This window comes from Ovis aries, chromosome 18, assembly GCF_016772045.2.
Source record: "Ovis aries strain OAR_USU_Benz2616 breed Rambouillet chromosome 18, ARS-UI_Ramb_v3.0, whole genome shotgun sequence".
NCBI classification, from domain to species: domain Eukaryota; kingdom Metazoa; phylum Chordata; class Mammalia; order Artiodactyla; family Bovidae; genus Ovis; species Ovis aries.
In genome coordinates, this window is record NC_056071.1 from 42,767,206 (window position 1) to 42,793,396 (window position 26,191).

At 37.9% G+C, this 26,191-nt stretch overlaps 2 protein-coding genes and 1 non-coding gene across 5 annotated transcripts in view; 1 reads left to right on the plus strand and 2 right to left on the minus strand.

Moving 5' to 3' along the window:
* LOC132658126 (craniofacial development protein 2-like) overlaps window positions 1–26,191 on the plus strand; it is a 54,551-nt gene that overhangs the window by 15,041 nt on the left and 13,319 nt on the right. The window lies entirely within an intron of this gene.
* Window positions 1–26,191, minus strand: part of SNX6 (sorting nexin 6) — a 53,042-nt gene that overhangs the window by 12,952 nt on the left and 13,899 nt on the right. For 2 of the 3 annotated variants that reach the window (XM_042235300.1, XM_027957242.2), the window contains exons 3-10: window positions 23,492–23,596; window positions 23,145–23,255; window positions 19,842–19,963; window positions 17,770–17,893; window positions 10,401–10,496; window positions 8,036–8,141; window positions 4,110–4,185; window positions 2,555–2,594 (exon numbers count right to left, since the gene is read on the minus strand). In XM_042235300.1, coding sequence (XP_042091234.1) covers window positions 2,555–2,594; window positions 4,110–4,185; window positions 8,036–8,141; window positions 10,401–10,496; window positions 17,770–17,893; window positions 19,842–19,963; window positions 23,145–23,255; window positions 23,492–23,596 — 780 coding nt within the window. Of the gene's footprint in view, window positions 1–2,554; window positions 2,595–4,109; window positions 4,186–8,035; window positions 8,142–10,400; window positions 10,497–17,769; window positions 17,894–19,841; window positions 19,964–23,144; window positions 23,256–23,491; window positions 23,597–25,571; window positions 25,612–26,191 lie in introns of all 3 variants that reach the window. The other variant, XM_060401800.1, reaches the window with a different exon arrangement.
* Window positions 4,640–4,859, minus strand: LOC114109259 (small nucleolar RNA U3). Its single transcript, XR_003585936.1, has one exon. It is a non-coding gene; the product is annotated as a small nucleolar RNA U3 (small nucleolar RNA).

A 26,191-nucleotide genomic window follows, 5' to 3' on the forward strand; every position in this document is an offset into this window, starting at 1 on the left:
ATAGGAATTCTTTTACTATTCTTGCAATCTAAGTCAGAAATTGTTTTCAAAATAAAAAATTCAAACACACACACACACACACACAAAACCCTATACATCCACCAGAACAGCTAAAGTAAAAAAAAGATACCAAATATTACAACCCTGTGCAGCAGCTCAATGCTCACATTCATTCTGGTGGGAATGTAAGTTGGCACAATCACTTTGGGAAACAGTTCACCTACAAAAGCTTTTCACATGGGTATCCTACAAACCATCACATCTCCAAGTTACATACACCCAACAGAAATGTATACTTATGTTCCGCTGCAGATAAATCAAAAATGGTCTTAACAGTACTCTGTGTCAAGTACCTCAAACCGGCAACTATCCAAATGCCCACCAGTAGAACAAATAATAAAGTCAGGTATATTCTTGCAATGGCAAACAATACAGCAATAAGAATGTAGGTACTATACCTACATGCAACACCACCAATGAATCTCATGTATATAACAATTAAAAGAAACCAAAGAAGAATATATACTGCATGTATATTTATATAAGATATGAAAATAAAACCAATTTTTGCTGTTAGAAACTAGGACAGTGGTTAGTCTTGCAGGAGGTGGTGACTCAGAAGGCAGCTGAAAGGGGAGTCAGGCACCTGAATTGCTGTAATGCTCCATTTCTTGATCTGGGTTTTCATTACATGGGTGTGTGAAATAATAACATTTCACTGAGCTGTACATTTCTGTTATGTGCTTTTTTCTACATGTATAGCATACTTTAATAAAAAGTTAGAAAAAACTTTAAATTTCTTTGCGGAGAAACAAACTATACTTCCTGATATGCTAGTTAATGTTCGGTGCTTTTAAACGGGGCTCCTCTCCTGCCATTAATAAGTAGGGTGTGTGTCCTCTCTCTTTGAATCTGGGCTCTAAGACTGCTTGGCCAATACAAGAATGATGCCATGCCAGTTTCCAGGCCCCAGCTTCCTCTTCCCATCATTTGGGATGCTCACTTTTGGAACCTCTTTACCAAGCTGTAAAGAAGACTAAGCCGCTCCATGGGAAAGCCACATGTAGGTGTTACAGGCAACAGCCCTAGCCGAAGTTCCAGCTGCTAGCCAGTATCAACCCTCAGACACAGGAATGATCGATCCTTCAGATAGTTCCAGGCCCTGGCCTTCACAGCCTTCCTGTGGAGGCACACCAGGGGGCAGAGGCAATCATCTCTGCTGCGCCCTTTCTGAGTTCCTGAACCAGAGTTCATTGGCTTTATCAAATGGCTGCTGTTTAAAGCTACTGATTTTAGGATGATTTGTAACACAGCCATAGTAACCAGAACATCACGCACATGCTAACGGAAATAAGAATTTGGGGGTTATCGAAATGTGCCACCCGGACCTTGGTCAAGAGAAATGCTTGCTGAGGCTGGCTGACAGCCCCAACTGCAGTATCTCTGGATCTGAAATCATGTTCATACCAAAGTTATGTTCTGTCCTCCCCACCTAGCCCATTTTTGCCTGACACAGAACTCCTCTAACGGGTGGCTCTGGCTTAAGGACTCCCCTGTGACCTGGATAAAGCTTTCTTAGAACTATGCTATAGTCTGAAGCCCTGCCTAGCCAGTCCTCTTTCCTCTCCCTCTCCTTTCACAGGTGGAGACTGGCACTGTCATCTGAAGGCTCCTCCTGTCTATCATTGCTCCTTCCTTTTTCCTTTTCACAGTAAATCTCTGTGCATCTAATCCCATCTTTACATCTACTTTTAGTAAACATTTTCACTATTCTATCAATTTATAAAAATGTTAAATAGTATTTAACTATCATAATGATTACACATAAATACGACCCCTGAAAACCAAGACTGTATCAGTATTATTACTAAAATGACTGAAAATTTCATGCAGTTATATATTTGCTTTACATTGATACAACTCACTTTTAACTCAGTATTTCATGGGGGATCAAAAACAATAATCTTGGTAAAGTTATAGTGAATCCAAGATTTTCTTCTAGCTTACAAAATCCCCAAGAAAAAATGGTTTTTTTCATAAAAATACACCCGGTTTCCTACTGAACACATTTTCTGATCAAGAATTTGAACTTAGGGTGGGATGATTTGGGAGAATGGCATTGAAACATGTATAATATCATATATGAAACGAATCACCAGTCCAGGTTCAATGCATGATACAGGATGCTTGGGGCTGGTGCACTGGGATGACCCAGAGGGATGGTATGAGGAGGGAGGTGGGAGGGGGGTTCAGGATGGGGAACACGTGTACACCCATGGCAGATTCATGTTGATGTATGGCAAAACCAATACAATATTGTAAAGTAATTAGCCTCCAATTAAAATAAATAAATTTATATTAAAAAAAATTTGAACTTTTACACCATAACAAAAAGTGAATTTCCTGAAAAACTCATTATTTTCAAATCTAAATCTGTCTCTTCATTCTTCTAAAGTATAACTCATCTTTCTCATAAAGTTAAACACAGCCCAACAAGTTAAACATTATTGTTTGCAGAGATTTACATTCCCAAAGGTTAGTTATTAGTACTTACTCTTGTCTTATCAAACAGTTCTGAAACTTTAAGAAAAAACCTGGAAGGGAAAAATATTTCATCATAAGCTATCTTTGAAATAATTTTCTATTCCAAATGTTCAAAGAACACACCCCCAAACCACAGTAATAATGAACATTTTTATCTCATTACAATAATAATGATCTTTTTCACTGCAGATTTCATCTAGTTCAATAAAAATCTTTCTTTGTACAAGCACCCATATAACAGATTCCCCTTGATGTACTGTTATAGAAAATCCTCCCATTTCAAGGTAACAGTCTAAGCCATACATTAAAAACTTTGTCTTGGGAATTCCGTGGTAGTCCAGTGGTTAAGACTTCAGGATGTTCTTGACCAGGGACGGAACCGGGGCCACCTCAGTGAAAGCCCGGACCCTAACCGCCAGGCCACCATGAAGTCCCCACTGTTGCTTTTAACTAGAAAGTCCATCTTTCAAATGCTAATGCCAACTAAAAAAATATCCCAAATGCCAAACTATTAAAGGGTATTCTGTAAAATATGACAGACAACATTATATTTGGATTAGGGTATATACTATTGAAAGCTGAATTTTATGAACTTCACTTTACTAAAAAGAACTTGCTTTGACAGGTTTATATAAGATAACACATGGCAAGGTTGCCTTTTTTTCCATATCAAAGACTTAAGAACTGTTTGGGAAGGTAGCATGTTAATTAGTTAATTAGTAGGCTATGGCATCTTGTTTTGCTGAAAAATTTGATCTGACATGTCTACTGAGACAGGATATACTAGAGAAAAGTTCAAGGATGTGGTTTAGAGAAAGGCATAGACTATGAAAACAGTTTTTCCTCTTAAATTTTTAAAAGTATGTTTGAGCTGTTTTCAACGGAGAGTTAAGTTTAAACAACATTACACAAGCAACTAAGATTTATGGCTAGATTAAAACTTCAGTTCAGTTGCTTAGTCGTGTCTGACTCTTTGCGACCTCATGGACTGCAGCACACCAGGCTTCCCTGTCCACAACCAACTCCTGGAGCTTCCTCAAACTCATGTCCATTGAGTTGATGATGCCATTCAATCATCTCATCCTCTGTCATCTCCTCCCCTCCCTGCCTTCAATCTTTCCCAGTGTCAGGGTCTCTTCCAGTGAGTCAGTTCTTTGAATCAGGTGGCCAAAGAGTAAAACTTGGCCTCCAGCAAAATATATATTAATATATATATATTCTAATTCTAAAAAAGCATTTCTTATTTAAAATAAACTTTATTAAAATCTAAGAACATTTTAATATAAATCGTTTCTCTCTCACACAAATTGGCAAATTTTCATCAACTAAAACACTGTAAATGTTAAAAATTATATATACTGAGGTCGATTTTTATTTCTCAGATTTAAAAAAGAGAGAAAAGGAAGAGAAAAATAACACCAACCTAAGTTTATAAAGAAGCTCTATACTGTCAGTGTGTTTTGACAAAAATATTCCAAAACGCCTGCTGGGTCAGCAGTAGTGTGTGTGCCCGAGCTGCCAACAAAAATTTTGTTTTATTTAATGTTTTAAATCAGAATCCTTACTTGCATATATCTGTAGAATCCTGAGTTCCTAAAGCATATAATGAAGAACCAATTCTATTGTAATCATCTGCAGCACCTATGGAAAAATTTTAAGGATTTAATATATTTATTCATGGATTAAAAAAGTTACTGAATACGTACCTGCCAAAAAATGTGTATGTAATATGAGATACCGAAGTCTAGAGAAAGAAACGACACAAACTATAATACATTATGATGAATGGAACTGGAAGTAGTTATAAACTACTTAAGGAGCAGGGGAAACAGATATTCCACCTGAGGATGTCAGGGAAGGGTTTACAGACGCTACAGCAGGAGCTGGAGCTTGCAGGGTGAGGAAATCTTTACTAGGTAAAGTGGAGGAAAGAATTCTAGATAAAGAGAAGGGCATGGAAAAGGACCAGGGAGACATACAAGAGCAAAGAATATTCAGAGAGACTTCTGGGTCTGTAGCACTGTACAGAGGGTTATTTTTTTTTAAGTAAAACAAAAAAAATTTAAGTATTTACTATTTTTTTTTTCTTAAGGAAACTACCGAGACAACATTCTCTCCCTCTTACTCTCCCAGAGGAGGAGGAGAACAATCATCAACAGCAAATAGCAACTGTAGAAGGAACACCACGAGCCGGCTTCACGCTGAGGAGAGACTGCTGTGTGAAGTGTGTCTCCTCGTGGTTTCAGGCGCTCTACACGTTCAGAGAAACTTCTAGAGTAACAAACGATAGAAACGATCCCCAAAAGTATAGTCTTAATATTTACTATTTTAAAATAACAGTATTCAAACCATTATATGTTAACATAATATTTAAATGAAAAATATTTAAAGTCAGTGACCACGGTGACACTTAGATTTTTGCAAATCTCTTTTTTGTTTCTGGATTAATAGTCAATAGCTCTGTTCTCTTATCTGCTTCTGCATTCACTGTACTGTGAAACAATATTTTTGCTCAAGTATGTGGGGAAAAACAGAGAAGGCGATGGCACCCCACTCCAGTACTCTTGCCTGGAAAATACCATGGACGGAGGAGCCTGGTAGGCTGCAGTCCATGGGGTCACTAGGAGTTGAACACGACTGAGTGACTTCCCTTTCACTTTTCACTTTCATACACTGGAGAAGGAAATGGCAACCCATTCCAGTGTTCTTGCCTGGAGAATCCCAGGGACGGGGGAGCCTGGTGGGCTGCCGTCTCTGGGGTCGCACAGAGTTGGACACTAAGTCACTGAAGTGACTTAGCAGTAGCAGTGGGGGAAAAAAAAATCTAGCTTCAAACAGGTATGTCACTGGAAAAGCAGGAGGTATTTTACTAATATTTTCAGATAACTGTGGATACTCTACTCAACAAGCAGTAGTTCCTTTAAGGGTTAGTCACACTGGGGAACCTAAAGTCCTATCAATTAAATCTGTGTACTCTATCACATTATACTCCAATGATATGTGATATTTATGCTAAGAATATAAGATTGGTTTAGTATCTGAAAATCAATCAACATGATTAACCATATTAACAGACTAAAAAAATAAAAACCGTATGGTTATCTCAACTGTTGCAAAAAGAGCATCTGACAAAATCCAACATTCATTCCTGACTTAAACCTGCTAAAAGGCTTCTAGGAAAAACCTATACCTAACATCACAATTAAGATGGATGCTTTCCCAAAAGATAAGGAACAAGGTCAAACCGCTTGCCCTCACCACTTTTACCAACACGGTACTAGAGGGTACAGCTACAGTATAATGGACAAGGAAAAGAGAGAAACATCATTTCAACTGGAACTGAAGAAGTCTGTTTTTATTCACAGATAACCCTTTATGTAGAAAATGCTAAGGAATCTACAAAATAGTTAATAAACTAATAACTGAGTTGATTTAGGAAGGCTCCAAGATATAAGCTCAATGCTGAAAATACCATGTTTTTCTATATATTGGCAAAAAAACCCCAGAAACTCAAGTGTAAAAAACACATCATTTAGAATCACATCAAAAAACAGAGATCTAACCAAAGTTGTATAAGAGCTTTACAAAGGAAGCTACAAAAAATTGCTGAGAGAAGACCAAAGTAAATAGAGATATACCCTGTTCATGTATCAGAAGAACCAATACTTTTGAGATCTTAATCCTCCCCCCAAATTGATCTATATTCTACATAATTCCAATCAAAAATCCCAGCAGGCATTTTTGTAGAAAGTGACGAGCTGATTTTAAAATCCATCTGAAAAAATAAAGAACCTAGAGGGGCCAAAACAACTTTGACAAAGAAGAATAAAGCTGAAAGACTTATACAAGAAAAGAAGTTCAATATCATCAATCACTGAAATTAAAACCATATTGGCCTAGCAGAATGGATAAAATTTAAGACTGACTTTGTTGGTGAGGATGTGAAGCAGCTGGAATTCTCCTACACAGCTGGTAGGAATGCAGAATGATACAATCATTTTGGAAAAATGTTTGGCAATATCTTTAAAAAAGTTAATTATATACTTACATTTGACCCAGTCATTCTACTTCTAGGTACTACCCAAGAGAAATGAAAGCATATGTTCATAAAGACTTACATATGTCAGCTTTATTTTGAATGGGTAAAAGCTAGCAACAATCCAACTGTCCACCAAGAGCTGCATAGACAACTGTGGTGTATCTATACAATGGAATACCATTCAGCAATAAAACAGAATGAATTATTGATGCATACAACAACATGGATGAAACTCAAAATAATTTTGTTGAATTTCAAAGCCAGACCATAGAAAGTATACACTGTATGATTCCATTTATATACAACTCTAGAAAATGCAAATTAACCTATAGAGACAGAAAGTATTATCAGCAGTGGCCTGGGGACAGGGACAGGATGGAGGGATTATGAAGGGCCACAAGAGGACTGTGTGTGGTGATGGACATGTTCATTATACTGTCTCTAGTGATGCTGTCATACACGTGTCAAAACTTATCCAATTGTAAACTTTGAACATTGCAGTTTATTGATATCAATTACACTTCAGTACAGCTGTTAAAAAAAACCATTAGTCTATTGTGTACTTATCATGATTTTGATTATTTAGAAAATACTGGTTCAATGAATCACACACATCTTCCAAATGCAGATGCACTTCAGTACATAAAAAGTATCACACTCAGTAATATCACCATCAGTCTCCTCAGACAAGTCTTTAATTACTAAAAAGCAAACTCATGGTGACTGATACAAGTTTTCCAAGACTCTAATAATTGCTGGAAACCTTGATTTTTATCACTGTCAACAAACACTGCCAGTAGTTTTCCATGAAGTGTGAGGCTCATTTAATTAATTTTTGATAAAATGGCTACCAATACATAAGTTTGCATAATAGCAGCTTGTCTGTCAGTTGTTCTTTCAAGTAAAAGTGGTATTGAAAAAAAGCAGCCAGTTCAGTTACAACTCAGTTGCTTTTCTAGAAAGAACCATCATAATCCATATGCAAAGTGCTTTATGTATACCTCCCAATCCATCATTCAGCATATTAAAAAAGTATACTCAAGGGAGGAGACTTTCAATAAGTAATAAGTTTCACTGCTTCATCAAGGACATTCTTAATTGAATTTTTAAAATTTTGAATGCACTGTGGGAAAGAATTCAAAGATTATTAGTACAGTTTGGTGCCACTGCTTTGATTTGTCCTAAGACACCAGCAATTTATCCATCACGGCTTTTGCATCGTTGGTATAAATGTCAACATGGTGAAAAGGACAAAAAAATCATCCTAGTATTATTATGAAATTAGTTTTGTTCTCAGATTCTTGCTTAAAAGGGCCTTGAGATCAAAGCTTCATAGACCATAGTTTGAAAATCACTGCCCTATATCAAGACTTTTACAACTGTAAATAACATAATAACTTGATAATTATTCCATTAAACAATGTAAACTTGAGCCACAGAGAAAAACCTTACTTTTGTGGGATCTTGTCATCCTATCAGATTTAGCAGATGCATCCTTAACTCGGTTATGATATTCTAAAAGGAATGTTCGTTCATGCTCAAAGAAATCATCTACATCCTATGGGATCAAAAGAAAATATGAGCTTTTTTCACTTATTTGCTTTAATCTAATATATAAATCACTTTGCTTCCCTTATAATCATAAAAGATCATCATTAAACAGCATAGCTATCCTCTAATAATCAGACATTATATTGATTTCACCAACAAGTTCAAACTTCAAAACATGTAAGTTCAAACTTCAAAAACAAGTTCAAACTTCAAAAACATCTATCAAGTAAGAAACCTTCCACAGTTCTACAGCAGAAGGCTTATGGTCCCATATGGTCCAAGCTCCCACGTTGTACTTGAACCTATTCCAGCTTGTGCTCTTCCACTACAATCCTGCTTCTCCAACACATTGATTTCCTCCAGTAGGAGCAATCAATTACTTCTGAGGAAAAAAAAAGGGAAAAAAGCAGACAAGTAGAAATCTGCTTCTCTTGGTCTGTTATGCATTTTATGAACCACTCCTGAATGCTGCTAAGCCTTAGTCATTGGCCCTCTCTGATTGCTTTGGGGAACCTGGCCAAATTAGCTATCTGGAAGCAGTTTTCGTATTAAACACTGTTTTCAATCTTTTTTGGAACAAAGCTAGAAATCCATTAAAACTAAAAACAATGAACTACTTTCCTCCCTTCTAAAATAGCAACTGTTTACTGAAAAAGCACCAGTTGAAACGATGTAACTTGAGATCCATATTAACGGAACATAGTAGCAAAAGTTAGTGTGACAAAATGTGACTTAAAATCTGTTAATGCATGTGTACTAGTTTTCTTAACTAGTACAGGTGAGGTCTATTGGAAAAAGAGAGATAAAACTAACTTGCAGAGTTGTAGTGAAGATTAATGAAATGTGTGCTACCAAACACCACACTCCAAAAGTTCAAAAAAATGTCAGCTATTACTTTAATACAATTATCAAACTCATAATCAATATAGTGGTTTATACTTAATGTTAATCAAAAAGTTCAACATAAGTAGCAACAAAATGGAAATAATCTGAAAAAAAAAACAAAAAAAAACAAAAAAAACCCAGCCTGAATCTTTTCTTGGTCTCACTGCACGGTTTATGAGATCTTAGTTTCTTGACCAGGGATTGAACCCAGGCCCTCGGCAGTGAAAGCGCTGAGTCTTAACCACTAGAGTGCCAGGGAATTCCCATGTCAACTCTTTTTAAAAGTAGCCACAGGAGATACACTGTCAACATATCAACTGACCTGTCTCTACAAAATCAAAGTATAAGTCAAATATAACTTTACACCCAAGTTTTAGTGTAGATATATTTATAAAAACAGGCAATGATAATAAAGCATTATTTATTGCTTATTTGCTTAATATTATTGGAGTATAATATACCATCATATGATTCTATAAACTTTGAAAATACATTCTGCAATAAACATTTTTCTCAATATTTTGATGGTAAGAGTTTTTTAAAAAATCAATTCTTGTACCATTTTCAGATCATCATTAAGAAAAATCTAGGTGTTATCTAAGTAATTATAAGTATATGCATACCTAGCATCTCATTCTTTCTAAATCTAACTCAGTGTTTCTAACAATCCTGTAGTTAGGTAGCATTACTAACGTTTTCAAAATGGGAAACCTGAGATTTAGAGAAAGAAAAGTGACTTTTTTCAAGGTCACGTAGCTACTGTGAGACAAAACCGAAACTTCAACTCAGCTCTTCTAACTTCAAATCTGAACCCAAGTCGGCCCCTAACATTTGTAAAGCCAAGGCTAAGTGTACAAACTGAGGCAGCCCCTCGGTGCCCCACCCTGAGACTCTGTAAGGCACCCAGAGGGACCTCACGTGCATGTGGCCGGACAGTCATTCCATCCTGCACACTGCTCTTCTTCCCTGTGCTGGCCCTCTATGCCTTGACTACCTATGGAGGACAGGCCATCAGAGGCATGGTCTGCTCACCAGCAGATGAATTCAAGGAGGAAGTCCAGGCAGGACTTGAAGGCAGGTTCGGAATTTGGGTAAGAAAATGTTCTAGATAAGGAGAATGGTCTGGTCTGGAGGACAAGGGTGTGGGCTCTGGGTTGGCAAATCCCCTTAGAGCTGCAGACCTATCACCTCTTAGAGAAAGGAGCTCTCTGAAGAGGGGAACTCAGGGCAAGGGGCCCAGTTTCCCAGGCCTAGGTCTACTATCCAAACTTCTCTTTCATTCCAATATAACTGCCTACACATCGGAAAATCTCAAAGTATCTCTCTCATAAAAGAAGTAAATTCTCAAAGCAGTACCTCTGTTAACCAAATAGTGTCTTACCTTTACTCCAGAAACAATTACTCCATCTGCTGATTTAACCATGTTTTTAAAGAAATCTTCCAGTTTCTCTTTTTTATTTTTTCCTCGCACACTCAACTGAAAGAAAGGTAAATTTAAGTTAGTATTTCTTTTAAGATTACAAATGAGAAGTTAATACCTCCTTTATTCTCTGTCATCAAAACAGCAATCTCAAAAGGACTCCAGTTTTTAAACTTAATAAAGTGGCAATTTCATTATGTGTGATCAGTGATTTTCAAATTCTGGGAACTTAAAGGAGTCTGGCCTCACCACCAAAAATTCAGGTTCAGCTGATCTACAGTAAGGCTCAAAAGTGAAAGTGTTAGCCGCTCAGTTGTGTCTGACACTTTATGACCTCATAAAGTGGACTGGAGCCTACCAGGCTCCTCTGTCCATGGAATTTTCCAGGCAAGGATACTGAACTGGATTGCCATTCCCTTCTCCAGGAGATCTTTCCAATCCAGGGATCAAACCCGAGTCTCCCACATTGCAGGCAGTCTTTACCGCTGAGCCACTAGGGAAGCCCCTCCAAATTGTGTAAGTGTAGTTGATAATTCTGCTCTAAGGAGCCCTTTCATCACACTTTGTCAAACACTACTACAAAATATAAAGTCAACTAAAAATTCACTCAGGAGCTTCTCTGAACATGTAAAATCTATTGGAGTACAATATACCATCATATGATTCTACAGAAACTCTGAAAATATATTTTGCAAAATTTTCACTCTGAACTACTCCAAATCTCATCTCCCAACCTATTTTGGGGTCAGCAACTCACGAGACAAAGGACACAAAAGATGACTCTGAATGGCATGAATAGTATATATCTAAAGGCAAAACTGAGAAGCAGTCAACTCTGACTTTACCACTTATTGCATCAGTGCCCCATGAAGGAACATCTCATCTAACTTCCTTATCTGCTGCCACAGCTTCAATACTCACCATTAAGCAAGTGACTAGCAGATCTCAATCACTACGCCTCGGCTCTTTCCTCAATCTTAGATTCTATTTCCAATTGCCTACATCATATTCTCTACATATATATATTCTGCTAACCGCACGTTAAATATTTTTAAAAGTACTTATTATAATCTGACCTCCAAGTTTTCCCTCTTCTTCGTTCCCTATTCATGGTTTTCCTATCTATACAGTCTCTCGGATTCTCATCTGTTCCCTAAAACCCCATCAGTTCAGTAGCTCAGTCATGTCCAAATCTTTTCGACTCCATGGACTGCAGCACACTAAGCTTCCTTGTCCCTCTCCAACTCCCAGAGCTTGTTCAAACTCAGTGCAATGAGTCGGTGATGCCATCCAACCATCTCTTCCTCTGTCACTCCTTTCTCCTCCTCCCTTCAATCTTTCCCAGCATCAGGGTCTTTTCAAATGAGTCAGTTCTTCGCATCAGGTGGCCAAAGTATTGGAGTTTCAGCTTCAGCATCAGTTGTTCCAATGAATATTTAGCACTGATTTCCTTCAGGATGGACTGGCTGGATCTCCCTGCAGTCCAAGGAACTCTCAAGAGTCTTCTCCAACACCACAGTTCAAAAGCATCAGTTCTTTGGTGCTCAGCTTTCTTTATAGTTCAACTCTCATATCCATACATGACTACTGGAAAAACGATAGCTTTGACTAGATGGACCTTTGTTGGCAAAGTAATGTCTCTGCTTTTTAATGTGCTATCTAGGTTTCTCATAGCTTTTCTTCCAAGGAGCAAGCGTCTTTTAATTTCATGGCTGTGGTCATCAACTGCAGTGATTTTGGAGCTGCAGAAAATAGTCTCTCACTGTTTCCATTGTTTCTCCATCTATATGCCATGAAGCGATGGGACTGGATGCCATGATTTTTGTTTTCTGAATGTTGAGTTTTAAGCCAGCTTTTTCACTTTCCTCTTTCACTTTCATCACAAGGCTCATCAGTTCTTTGCTTTCTACATATTAGTTAAATAAGCAGGGTGACAATATACAGTCTTGACGTCCTCCTTTCCCATGTTGGAACCAGTACATTGTTCCATGTTCTATTTTAACTGTTGCTTCTTGACCTACATACAGATTTCTCAGGAGGCAGGTCAGGTGGTCTGGTATTCCCATCTCTCAGAATTTTCCAGTTTGTTATGATCCACACAGTCAAGGCTTTGGCACAGTCAATAAAGCAGAAGTAGATACTTTTCTGGAACTCTCTTGCTTTTTGATAATCCAATGGATGTTGGCAATCTGATCTCTGGTTCCTCTGGCTTTTCTAAATCCAGCTTGAACATCTGGAAGTTCACAGCTCACGTACTGTTGAAGCCTGGCTTGGATTTTGAGCATTACTTTGCTAGTGTGTGAGATGAGTGCAGTTGTGCGGTAGTCTGAACATTCTCTGGCATTGCCTTTCTTTGGGATTGGACGGAGAACTGACCTTTTCCAGTCCTGTGGCCACTGCTGAGCTTTCCAAATTTGCTGGCATACTGAGTGCAGCACTTTCACAGCATCATCTTTTAGGATCTGAAACAGCTTAACTGGAATTCCATCACCTCCACTAGCTTTGTTCATAGTGATGCTTCTTAAGGCTTACTTGACTTTGGACTCCAGGATGTCTGGCTCTAGGTGAGTGATTGTGGTTATCTGGGTCATGAACATCTTTTTTGTATAGTTCTTCTGTTTATTCTTGCCACCTCTTCTTAATATCTTCTGCTTCTGTTTGGTCCACAGCATTTCTGTCCTTTATTGTGCCCATTCTTGCATAAAATGTTCCCCTGGTATCTCTAATTTTCTTGAAGAGATATTTAGTCCTTCCCATTCTATTGTTTTCCTCTATTTCCTTGCACTGATCACTGAGGAAGGCTTTCTTATCTCTCCTTGCTATTCTTTGGAACTCTGCATTCAAATGGGTATATCTTTCCTTTTCTCCCTTGCCTTTAGCACCTCTTCTTTTCTCAGCTATTTGTAAGGCCTCCTCAGACAACCATTTTGCCTTTTTGCATTTTCTTTTTCTTGGGGATGGTCTTGATCATTGCTTCCCGTACAATATTCCACTGTATAATTGTTAAGGGATTTGATTTAGGTCATACCTGAATGGTCTAGTGGTATTACCTACTTTCTTCAGTTTATGTCTTAATTTGGCAATAAGCAGTTCATGATCTGAGCCACAGTCAGCTCCTGGTCTCATTTTTGCGGACTGTATCAGGCTTCTCTATCTTCAGCTGCAAAGAATATTATCAATCTGATTTCAGTATTGACCATCTGGTGATGTCCATGTGTAGAGTTATCTCAAGTATTGTTTGGAAGACAGTGTTTGCTATGACCAGTGTGTTCTCTTGGCAAAATTCTGTTAGCCTTTGCCTTGCTTCATTTTGTACTCCAAAGCCAAACTTGCCTCTTACTCCAGGTATCTCTTGACTTTCTACTTTTGTATTCCAGTCCCCTATGATGAAAAGGACATCTCTTTGGGGGGTGAGTTCTACAAGATCTTGTAGGTCTTCATAGAACTGTTTAACTTCAGCTTTTTCGGCATTAGCGGTTGGGGCATAGACTTGGGATTACTGTGATGTGGAATGGTTTGCCTTGGAAATGAACAGAGATCATTCTGTTGTTTTTGAGACTGCACCCAAGTACTGCATTTCAGACTCTTTGGTTGACTATGAGGGCTACTCCAGTTCTTCCAAAGGATTCCTGCCCACAGTAGTAGATTTAACAGTCATCTGAATTAAATTCACCCATTCCAGCCCATTTTAGTTTCCTGATTCCTAAAATGTCAATGTTCACTCTTGCCATCTCTTGTTTCACCACTTCCAATTGATTCATGGATCTAACATTCTGGGTTCCTATGCCATGCTGCTAAGTCGCTTCAGTCGTGTCCAACTCTGTGCGACCCCAGAGACGGCAGCCCATCAGGCTCCTCGCCCCGGGGATTCTCCAGGCCAAGAATACTGGAGTGAGTTGCCATTTCCTTCTCCAAAGTATGAAAATGAAAAGTGAAAATGAAGTCGCTCAGTCGTGCCTGACTCTTAGAGACCCCTTGGACTGCAGCCCACCAGGCTCCTCTGTCCATGGGATTTTCCAGGCAAGAGTATTGGAGTGGGGTGCCATTGCCTTCTCCGATGCCATATCGTTCTTTTATTGTTCTTTACAGCACTGGACTTTACTTCCATCACCAGTCACATCCACAGCTGGGCACTGTTTTCACTTTGGCTCTGTCTCTTCATTCTTTCTGGTTATTTCTCCACTCTTCTCCAGTAGCATATTGGGCATGTACCGACCTGGGGAGTTCATCTTTCAGTGTCATATCTTTTTGCTTTATCATACTGTTCATCGCATTCTCAAAGCAAGAATACTGAAGTGGTTTGCCATTCCCTTCTCCAGTGGACAACATTTTGTCAGAAATCTCCACTATGACCCATCCATCTTGGGTGGCCCTACACGGCATGCCTCATAGTTTCATTGAGTTAGACAAGGCTATGGTCCATGTGATCAGTTTGATTAGTTTGATTATGGTTTTCATTCTGTCTGCCCTCTGATGGATAAAGATAAGAGACTTATGGAAGCTTCCTGATGGGAGAGACCGACTGCGAAGGTATGAAAGTATGAAAACTCCATACGTTTCAATAAAAATCTTGACACAATCTACAACTTCTTTCTTTTTCCTTCCAAAATCACACTTTGAGCATCTCTTCCATACTTAAATAAGTTCATGGAGTTTCATAATGTTCAGAGACTGAACGCCAATCCCCTTAGCAAGATACTCAACACTTTGAAAAAATCTGGTTCAGGTTACCTTTCCACCTCCACCCCTATCCCTAAAGAGCCTCATGCTCCACACTGTTCTCGAAAGAGGCTCTGATCTTAGGTTCTTCTGTATCTGAAATGGTATCTCCTCTCCCACCAAAAACTCTATTCAGACTTTAATATTCAAAATAAAAGGCATCTCTTCATGAAACCCTTTCAAATTCCCAGTTAGAATTCACTGCTCTATCTTAGGCCTCTCAAAGCACTCCAGCTTTTTTTTAACCTTATTTTTTATATTAATTATTTCACTAATTCACTCATTTAACAAACCATAATGAATGTATATTATAACCACACACTGTGCTGGGTGTTACAAATATTAAGATGATTAACAGGTGGTCCCTACTCTTATAGTAACTAATGGTACAGAGGAGGACAGAGAGAAGCAAACATATAATTACACACAATATGTGAAGTATAGTGTTAAAGCTATTCATGGGATATCAGCAAAGCACCCAAGAAACTCAATATGACTGAGGGGTTGAGAAAGCTAAGACTGGAGGTTGACTGACCAGTCAGGGTCTGCTTCAATAACCCAGGCAAAGATTATGAAAGTCTGGACTAGTCTTTAGGTCTAGTGATGGAAGCAAGTATGCACAGTAAAATGAGACAGAGAGAATCTGGTGACTCCTGATAGGAACAGACAGTAGGAGTCCTCAGCAGTTTTCATGGTGGAAGGGAATGGGAGTTAGTGATGCCTTCTTTGAGATAAGACAGAGAGTACAAAAGGAGGCATGGATTTAAAAGAAGGGTTCAGCTGATGGTAAAAGGCCAAGGGGACATCTAAATGGAGGTTTTTCAGGAGGCTATTTAATGAATAGTGCTGGGCCTCAGGAGTGATACAGTTGGGGCAGTGGGAGCGGCCAGGCGGGGCTGTCCCATGCAGCTTATGGGATCTTAGTTCCATGACCAGGGATCAAACCTGTGCTAACCACTGGACTGCCAAGGAATTCCCATAGATTTCTAAGTTAAGCATATTAGAATTGATGGAGCCACAGAAGCAGGTATTAGAGAGAACTGACAGAATTAGAAATCTTACAGACTTGTAGAGAACTCAATTAGGAACCTTGGAAGAATCAGATTTAAATGAATGGATATAAGGCGGGAAAAGCCCATGAAGGAGACTGGGAAGCAGCCACAGAGTTAAGAGGGGAACACATCAAGATGGATTCCCATAGATCCACAAGAACATGGGAGTCAGCATAGCTAGAAAGGTATCTCAGTCAAAATGGAAAAGCATGAGGTACTTCACCACATTAACAGAATAAAAAACACGATCATCTCAACAGATGTACTTTTTCATGATAAAAACACTCAACAAACTAGGAATAAAACTTCTTTAAGCTGACAAAGGGTATCTATGTAAAAACTCACATTTAACATCACACTTGATAGTGAAGGAGTGAGTGCTTTCCCCCTAAGATCAGGGACAGAACACGGATGTCTGCTCTTATCATTTCCATGTAACACTGTACTGGAGGTTCCAGCCAGGGCAGTCAGGCAAGCAAAATTTTAAAAAGGCATCCAGATCGGAAAGGAGGAAGTAAAAAGAAAAAAGAAAAGAAAGCTATTAAATGAGTGTGGCTGCCAAGGTGGTTGAAAGCTAATGGGAGGGGATACAGGAGGTTTGGGTGTTTGCTTTCTGATTGGTGTCCACTCCCAGTGAACAAGGTCATTAACTGATCAAGAAGAATTATTGCAATTAGCTTTAATGGAAAATGAGAGAGAGCTGTCTAAAGTCATAACACTGCTATAAGTGACAGAGCAGGCACTCAAGGCAAGATAAGAAAGAAAAACAAAAGAGCTACTGACAGGGTCGAAGTGCAGGGGAAGTCAAGCGTCTAGATGCAGCAGTGAGTCAAAGAACTACTGCAGTGGGAACAGGGAAAAAGGGAGTCGTGAGGACCGAAGGCTATGTTTGGAGTCCATAGTATCAGGGTTTAAGAACTCGGGGGTGAGATGAGGTCCTGGGTGGTCACTGATGCCAGAGGAAGAAATGAATGAAGGTTAGGAAACATCTCTCTTCTGCTAAAATTATGAGTTAACCTTGTCATCCAAATAGAGACTCCAAGATCTGTATCATCCATCCACTAAAAAGATTTTTTCCAGGACCACGAATGAAGAAACCTCTTGAGGAAGGGAGGGAGGAAAATTAGCAGCAACCAGCACTGAGGGAGGCAGGTTAAACAGATTAAGAGTCAGTGATCAACCCAAAACTAACTGGGAATTCTTTAGCTCAAGAACTTCTCTGGAATTCTCCGTAAGGCTTCAGAAGCCTCCAAACTCAAATTTAAGAAACATTAACCAATTTAATAGCCCTATTTCTTAAGAAGGTCACAATTCAGGATCAAAATCAATATCTCATGTAGTAACATAGTTTAGCATCATTTAAAAAATTAATCTACTCAAGTTCTACTGAAATACTGTATCATCATTAAAAAAGAGTCATATTAAACTGCCTTGAAAAATCAGAGCATTTTATAAAATGTATTTATAAGGCCTTAAGCCTTTTCTAACAACTCCCTTCTCCTTCCAATGACTCTTTAAAAATAAACCTTGATCACTGCTTTGATCAATTCAATACTCACATCTTGATTATATTCCAGGAAGACATGGAAATTTAAATCTTTCCTCAAAATGGGATGTGCAGCCACACGACACAGAAACACTTCATGCATTGCAACCGTCTTCTTGAATATTGCCAAATACTCACTAGAAATAATACACAAAATTAAAGGTAAAACACTGCAGAAAAACACCTGCAACAGTTTTTTAAGCAAATACTAGGAATTATTCTAAATGCAAAACTAGAGGCACAAAGATATAATCCATGTAAACAAAGGTTTTAGTTGAACTGTTAACAAAATATATAAAATGCAGCTCTGAAAAGACTTCATGCTAGTTAATAGTATTTATTATATATAAACGTTAATATTTTTAAGTTTTATGAACCTTTCTTCCTATGCAAGTTGATGTTAAAGGTAACTATAGGGCTTTTTGTTTTTAGCTTCAGAGAAAGTATACTACAAATTATAGCATACAATTTTAATGATTCAATTTCTAGATAATTACTGCTTTTAAACACCTTCATACAAATAAATAAAACAAACCTGAGTAAACATATTTTCAACTTTAATAACTATTTTCATCTAAAGACCCAAGCACACAAGAAAGAAACACACCATGGAGAGACTAGTGTTTTCCATTATACTGAAGAACTGTGTTTAAAACAGTTTAACATCATCAGTGAATCACAGCGACCTTACAGTAATACATGTCAGTTTGGGGGGCGGGGGAGGGAACCACTCAAGGAAAAGGCCTAATATTCTTGCTTCAATTACGTGTGAGGAGGTTAAGTTTTACATACCAGCAAACCAGCAGGACCAATGTTGGGAGAAGTTTGATCTCTGTGAGGGTAGTCATTCAGTGAAGACAAAAAAGAAGGATGCAGAGGATGGAGGTAGCAGTAGAATAAACCCAAGGTTCTCTGTTATCCAACCCCTAACCAGACCACAAAAGAATCATGATCAGGGCCACTGGAAAACCACAGATTCTTTCAATGTTAATGTGCGCTGCTCATTTCCAGCTGTCAGGCTTGTAAACCATAGAAGTTGTACCTGTCCACTATCAGGCTACTGCTTGCACTCAGTATTGACAGAATTCTTAAAATATCTGTCACCTTACACTTTAACAAAGAAGACCTACTTTGTTAATTTCCCTTGTCAAGAGTTTAGCATTCTGAAGAAGAGTCTAGTAGCAGCATGAATATATGCTTAAAAACTGAAATTCAGTGGAAGAGGAGAAAAGGAAATGCACAAACGGGAGAAATGACCAGAAAAAGTGATGGAGGTGATGGTAATGCAAGGAAAGCTATTTTCTTGTTTAACTCTCAAAATACAGAAAAACAATATGCAACAATCCAAAATTATTTCAAATGTTCAAGAGAAGGGGAAAAACTATTTTCAGCGAATATGCTAAAAATGAAATAGAATTTTTTCAAGAATTTAATATATGTCTAGTATATATGAAACTAATAATCATTTAATAAAAAACACTAAAAAACTATTCTCCCATTGCTCTGCTCCTATTCTTTTCCCTTCAGGCAGAAGCCATAGGCAGACAAAAGAAGAGTGGGAAAATTATACACACACGCGCACACACACACACACACACACACTTTTTGAAAAAGAAAGAAGAAAATATCCAGAGTTGCTTAGTGCACACTTATATGAGAAACAGAAATCTTGGTAGTACGCACTTGTTCAAACAAGAGAACCAGGTGGGTTAATGACTAAGGCCTTGTAAATAAAAATAAAATGATCTACATGTGTAGATCATAATGACTTTAAAAAGTCATTACTTCCCTTTCTACTATCATTTATGAACTTGTGGATCTTTTGTTTTCAATCTTCAGAGTTTATTTAAAACAGCAATTTAAAGAATTTTACAATGCAGACAATTATTCTATAATTTTCCTGTAGGCTCTGATCATGATAGTTAACACTGGTTGTATGGCTTAAACCTGCATCTTACAGAAAGGGTCACTGTGGTGAAATGATTGAAAGGATGGGATATCAGAGAGCAGAGGAACAAAAACAAAAACCAACCAAACAAAAAAAGGGCATAAAAACAAGCACAAATAACAACAAAAGTCACATACGCTTCCAATTCCTGCTTCATCTTCGTGAATTCCTCCTTTGTCATAGACCCTTCTCCTTCTCCAAGTTTCTGTAGTTTCTCCCTTGAGGCATCAAAATCAGGTCTTGGTGGTGCTGGAGGGATCTGTCACAGAATAAAATCACTAGTTTTGTTTTGTTTTGACCGTGCCATACAGCAGGAGGATCTTAGTTCCCGAAAAGGGATAGGTCCCACGCCTCCTGCAGTGAAAGCACAGTCTTAACCACCAGACCATCAGGGAAGTCCCCTAAACCACTAGTTTTTAAAGATTTTCATTTCTTTCAGTAGTCGCACTACTGCCACTATAAAAGACTGTTGTCTCATCGGTTCTCCCTTGAGCTGGCCCGCTGTTCTAACAGTGTCTCCCACTCTAATAAACTTTACTTCCCTCTCAAAAAAGAAAAACAAAAACAGACTGCTGTCTGAGGGAGCTAACGACATCCTGAACGAATGAGGAATATCCTAATTAAGGTTAGAGAAGTTGATTAAGTCTATAAATTAAGTTTCTTGAGGTCCTTAACATCAAGGAAGAAACAGAGCGCAGCACTATATTCTGGTATTAGATCAGTAGGACCCAAACTTTAGGAAAAGGAGTACATCAAGGCTGTATATTGTCACCCTGCTTATTTAACTTATATGCAGAGTACATCATGAGAAATGCTGGGCTGGAGGAAGCATAAGCTGGAATCAAGCTGGGAGAAATATCAATAACTTCAGATATGCAGATGACACCACCCTTATGGCAGAAAGTGAAGAATTAACGAGCCTATTGATGAAAGTGGCTTAAAGCTCAACATTCAGAAAACTAAGATCATGGCATCCAGTCCCATCACTTCATGGCAAATAGATGGGGAAACAGTGGAAACAGCGGCTGATTTTATTTTGGGGGGCTCCAAAATCACTGCAGATGGTGATTGCAGCCATGATATTAAAAGATGCTTACCCCTTGGTAGGAAAGTTATGACCAACCTAGATAGCATATTAAGAAGCAGAGACATTACTTTGTCAACAAAGGTCCGTCTAGTTAAGGCTATGGTTTTTCCAGTGGTCATGTATGGATATGAGAGTTGGACTATAAAGAAAGCTGAGCGCTGAAGAATTGATGCTTTTGAACTGTGGTGTTGGAGAAGACTCTTGAGAGTCCCTTGGACTGCAAGGAGATCCAACCAGTCCATCCTAAAGGAGATCAGTCCTGGGTGTTCATTGGAAGGACTGATGCTAAAGCTGAAACTCCAATACTTTGGCCACCTGACGCAAAAGGCTGACTCATTTGAAAAGACCCTGATGCTGGGAGGGATTGGGGGCAGGAGGAGAAGGGGACGACAGAGGATGAGATGGCTGGATGGCATCACTGACTCAATGGACATGAGTTTGGGTAAACTCTGGGAGTTGGTAATGGACAAGGAGGCCCAGCGTGCTGCGGTTCATGGGGTCCCAAAGAGTCGGACACGACTGAGCGACTGAACTGAACTGAACCCAAACTTTATTTAGTCTGTAGACTCCTATGTGACAACCTAGAGCTCTCAAATGTATATGCACATTAAGCTCTAAGTTCATGTATGGATGTGAGAGTTGGACTGTGAAGAAGGCTGAGCGCCGAAGAATTGATGCCTTTGAACTGTGGTGTTGGAGAAGACTCTTGAGAGTCCCTTGGACTACAAGGAGATCCAACCAGTCCATTCTGAAGGAGATCAGCCCTGGGATTTCTTTGGAAGGAATGATGCTAAAGCTGAAACTCCAGTACTTTGGCTACCTCATGTGAAGAGTTGACTCACTGGAAAAGACTCTGATCCTGGGAGGGATTGGGGGCAGGAGAAGGGGACGACAGAGGATGATATGGCTGGATGGCATCACCGACTCAATGGACGTGAGTCTGAGTGAACTCCAGGAGTTGGTGATGGACAGGGAGGTCTGGTGTGCTGCGATTCATGGGGTCGCAAAGAGTCGGACACGACTGAGCGACTGAACTGAACTGACACGCTAATTAAATGTGTTGCAAATATGCATGCTATTTTTTCCAAAGTATGTAAATGGTATGACTGGAGTGTACCAGAGGCAGAAAGCACTGACTTAACTACAAGAGAATAAGGCAGACTAATGACTAACCTCCCCCTATTCTCCCACAGTGAGGGGGAAAGTAAGCACTTACTTTAAATAAAAACATAAGGTCTAAAAGAGACGTATCACTCAAGGGAATGATATAAGAAAAAAATCCATCTTAGAGGAAGAGCCTGCAAGTAAGAACTGTGAAAGGGAAATGATGAAAGGCAAAGATAGCAAATAAACAGAAGGAAAGGTAAGTAGGGGTAAGTTAAAACGGCAATGACCAGAAGAAAAGGATTATATCAAGGAAAGCAACAGGGAAGGAAGCACCAAGTACAGACTGGCACATATTCATTGCTGCCAACACACGACATCTACCATGTGCCAGGCATGATGCTGAACGACCAGCAGATAAAGATAAATAAGACATGGTCTTGATCTTTGAGGAGTGTTTAGTCTATGAGAGAAAAAAGCAGTAAAAATATAATACCATACAAGAAGATGACGGGGAAGAGGGTGGAAACAAGGGAGCTTCCAGGCTAGCAAACACACTGACATGCTGGGAAAATGGAAGGTGGTACATCCTGGAAAGGGCATGCGAGTTCTGTGCCAACCCCTCACCCCAATATCTCATCCTATGCTTCTTTTCCACTGGGCTGTTCCTCAGTTGTATTCTTTATAAAAACTGGCAATTAACAACAACAAAAGCACTGCCACTTGTGCACCAAACTGGAGTTGTAGAAAGGAAAAAAAAAGCAAATGACTGAGAGTAAGGGCCACAGGGATAAAGATGGAATCAGGTCAGGATGATTTCAAGGAAATCAAATGAAACAGTTCCAGAAATCTGAGTGTGGTCCACAGCTGAGGCACAACACGGGTGCATATTCACATTAGATAACCTCTCGGGAGCTCTCCAACTCTAAACAGCTGTCTACCTAAGGGTTCAAGACCAATACGGTCTGTAACATCTCCTTAGTTATCACCCCCCAGAACAAGCCCATTTCAATTCTAATAAACAGTAAGAATTTAAGTTTAAATGAGGGAGTGTTACATATTGATATCACCACACTCCCAAACAAGACAACTTGGGATAAAAAAAGTGGCAGTCAATTATGTTTTATTGCTGGCAATTTTTAAAAAAATTACATCAGTCCACTAGAAGTGTTGAATAAAATTTCCAAACATAATAAAGTATCCAAAAAGTTCCTAGAAAATAGGATTAAAATGGAACCTCAATACTTACAATGTAACCTGCATAGTCTTCATTTTCAATGAAGGAATCGTGAAGCCAGATAAATTCCTCATGTTGTCGAACAACAGAAAACTCGTTCTGTTTAAAATTTGGCAATGAACTCTGCAAAGACAGAGATTTTCTCAAATAAAAATTAAGATTAGACTATAAAAGTTTCTATGAACATTTTATACCTTATTTTCTAAACTTAGTCTTTAATGAAAGATAACAAGCAGCAGTGAATTATAAACTAAAATACAATTTCTAATTATGTTGAAAACCAAAATTCTAGTCGGTGTACTATTATATATATAACAGCACAATAATTAAAATAACACAAGTAAAAAAATCCCATTTACCTTTGTGTGAACAGTGAATTTTACTTTGTCTCTCTCACTCAGAGCATCAGAAATGTCCACCTGCAGAGCAGCATCACTCTGAAGATCTACATTTATTGCTTTAAGCTACAAAAAAATAATACCTCAGTGAAAATTCTATAGGTTTTATGCAAATTCATTCTTCTCCTAGATAATAAGACAGTGCAAAAACAAAACGAAAATAGCATATCTTAGATCTAACAAGTACACAAGTTCATTTAATCTATCTTCTGGGGGAGGTGCTTTGGGTATGTTATCTTAATCAATTTTCATTCTACACCATTCAACTACCCTTTGAATGAGTCAATGTGCTAACTATGATTTACTATAGTTTCACCCAAAAAGTAAACTAGTAAACTATTTTCCAAAATGATAGTCCTTTACAAGTTCAAGTGTCCTAAAATTAAGAAACTTATCTACCTTTAAGAATAAGAAAAATAATAAAAAGAATAATGGCCAATCATCTAAGTTTCATTGCTTATTTTAATTTAGGAATATATAATAAAATAAATAACAGTTAAATGTATTATATATGCAAAGTGCTAAGAAAATGCTAACAAATAATTATTAACTCCTGTGATATGTATTAAATTTTACTCTACAGCTTTAGTACATTAGAAGAACTGGGTATATTCCCTATTTAGTGCTTCTATTTACTCATCTACGAGAAGACGTCACTTATAATTCTAATCACAATTTTACTCATTCTTAAATATCAATCATTTTCCTTCCCTTTTAAACAGATTAACATTCTAACATCTTAAGGTAATTTGGAGATTTACAAAAGCTAATACACTAAAAGATAAAATCAAGTCTTAGCCAGATGCAAAGATACAAAATATTAAAAATCTAACTAGCCTGCTTCAAATACTCTAGCTGTAAAAGCAGGATTGCCTTTGGAAACTTACCTAATCACTAGTGTTTCAAATTTCAATTACAATGCAAATGGAAAAAATGCTAGAAGCAAAATTGTTCACTCTATGATCTCAATTATATTTTTAAAAACTGCATACATAAAATTATTATGTATAAGAAACACAACAAAATGTGAGTTGCAGTGGATTTTCTTCTATGTTCTTCTATTCTCCCAACTTTCCACAATATGCATGAATTTTATAAAATTGGAAAAAAGCCTTTAAGAAATCTTGTGACTTATTAAAAGATGAATTTTGTGAAGTTTCTCATTAAATAGAGTTGTTTATTAGTAATGAAAGTAAAATACTATTTCACTTTTGCACTACTGGTTCTGTATTGAGTAGACATATTTTTTAAAAATAAATACCATTACAATCTAACTTAACAGTCACAGAAGAAATGAATCATTATTTAAAATGCATGACACTATCTATGATGGCCTTTAACAAAAACTTTATTGGTAACTTTAATGTTTATACTGAATTAAATTTCAATCAGCAATCATATTTTTAAGTTAACACTATAAACTTACATAAAAATGTTTTAAAAATCACTATTGTACTCCACTTTATTGTCTGATAAAAGAAATTTAAAGGCTGTCCTGAATTACAAAGAAGTTTTCTTTTTCATTTTCCAATAACTTCATTGCTTCCGCAATATTGGAAACATTAGAGAGTACTCTATTCTTTGGTTTTCTTGCTTTTATTTAGTCTTATCAGGTCTTCAAACTGTTTCCTACCTCTTCTCTAACACCTTACCTTAATTCTAATTTAAGAAATCTGTTTCCTTATTTCTTTTTACTCATATTGAGGCCACTCTTAAGAAGTTTATTGTGGTTGGTTGAATTATAGCTCCCCCAAAGACATCCACTTCCAAATCCCTGTGGATGTCACCTTATATGGTTAAAAAAAAAAAAAGATGTAGAGTTTATCCTGGACTATCCAGGAGGGCCCTAAATACAATTACATGTATCTTTATAAGAGGGAGATTTGACACAGACAAAAGAAGAGAAAGCAACTTAACTAAGGAGGCAGAGATTAGAGTGGTAAAGCCACACGCCAAGGAGTGCAGGCAGCCACGAGAAAGCTGGAAGAGACAAGAAACTAATTCTTCGCTAGAGCCTCAGGGAGCATGGCCCTGCCAACACCTTGATTTCAGCTCAGTGATACTGATTTCAGACTTCTGGCCTGCAGAATCATGAGAGAATAAAATTCTGTTGTATTAACCCATTAAGTTTGTGGTAACTTGTTACAGCAGCCCCAGGAAACTAATAAATTTATCTTACGGATTTCGGAATAACAATCTTGGCAGTTCTTCATTTATGTTTTCACTGCCTGGTCTAGCATTTCTCAGACACACCTGGTAAGACTCAACTTGAATGCTTATTAAAAAACACAGAATCCCATGTCCTATCACAGACATATCAAAACAATTTTCAGAATAATCCTTAAAAACCATATGAGGGAACGCTGGTCTAGATTTTTCCGGACTGTCTTTACATTCTGTCAAAACTTTATCTCAGTTGCTAGTATTTTCTTTTTAATGATTATATAAAACATTTTGCCAGACTTCATATCTCTAAGTACATTTTAACTTTCAGGTTTATTTTTTTAACCATTGCACTATTAATCTGGAAACACACCTTTCAGGATTTCTACATATGAACAGCTGTTATTTATTCTTCCAATTAAAGATTATTTCAAATTATTAACATATTTCTCTGTCTTCCATTTCAGTATCCTTTTATACCACACCCACTATTTCCCT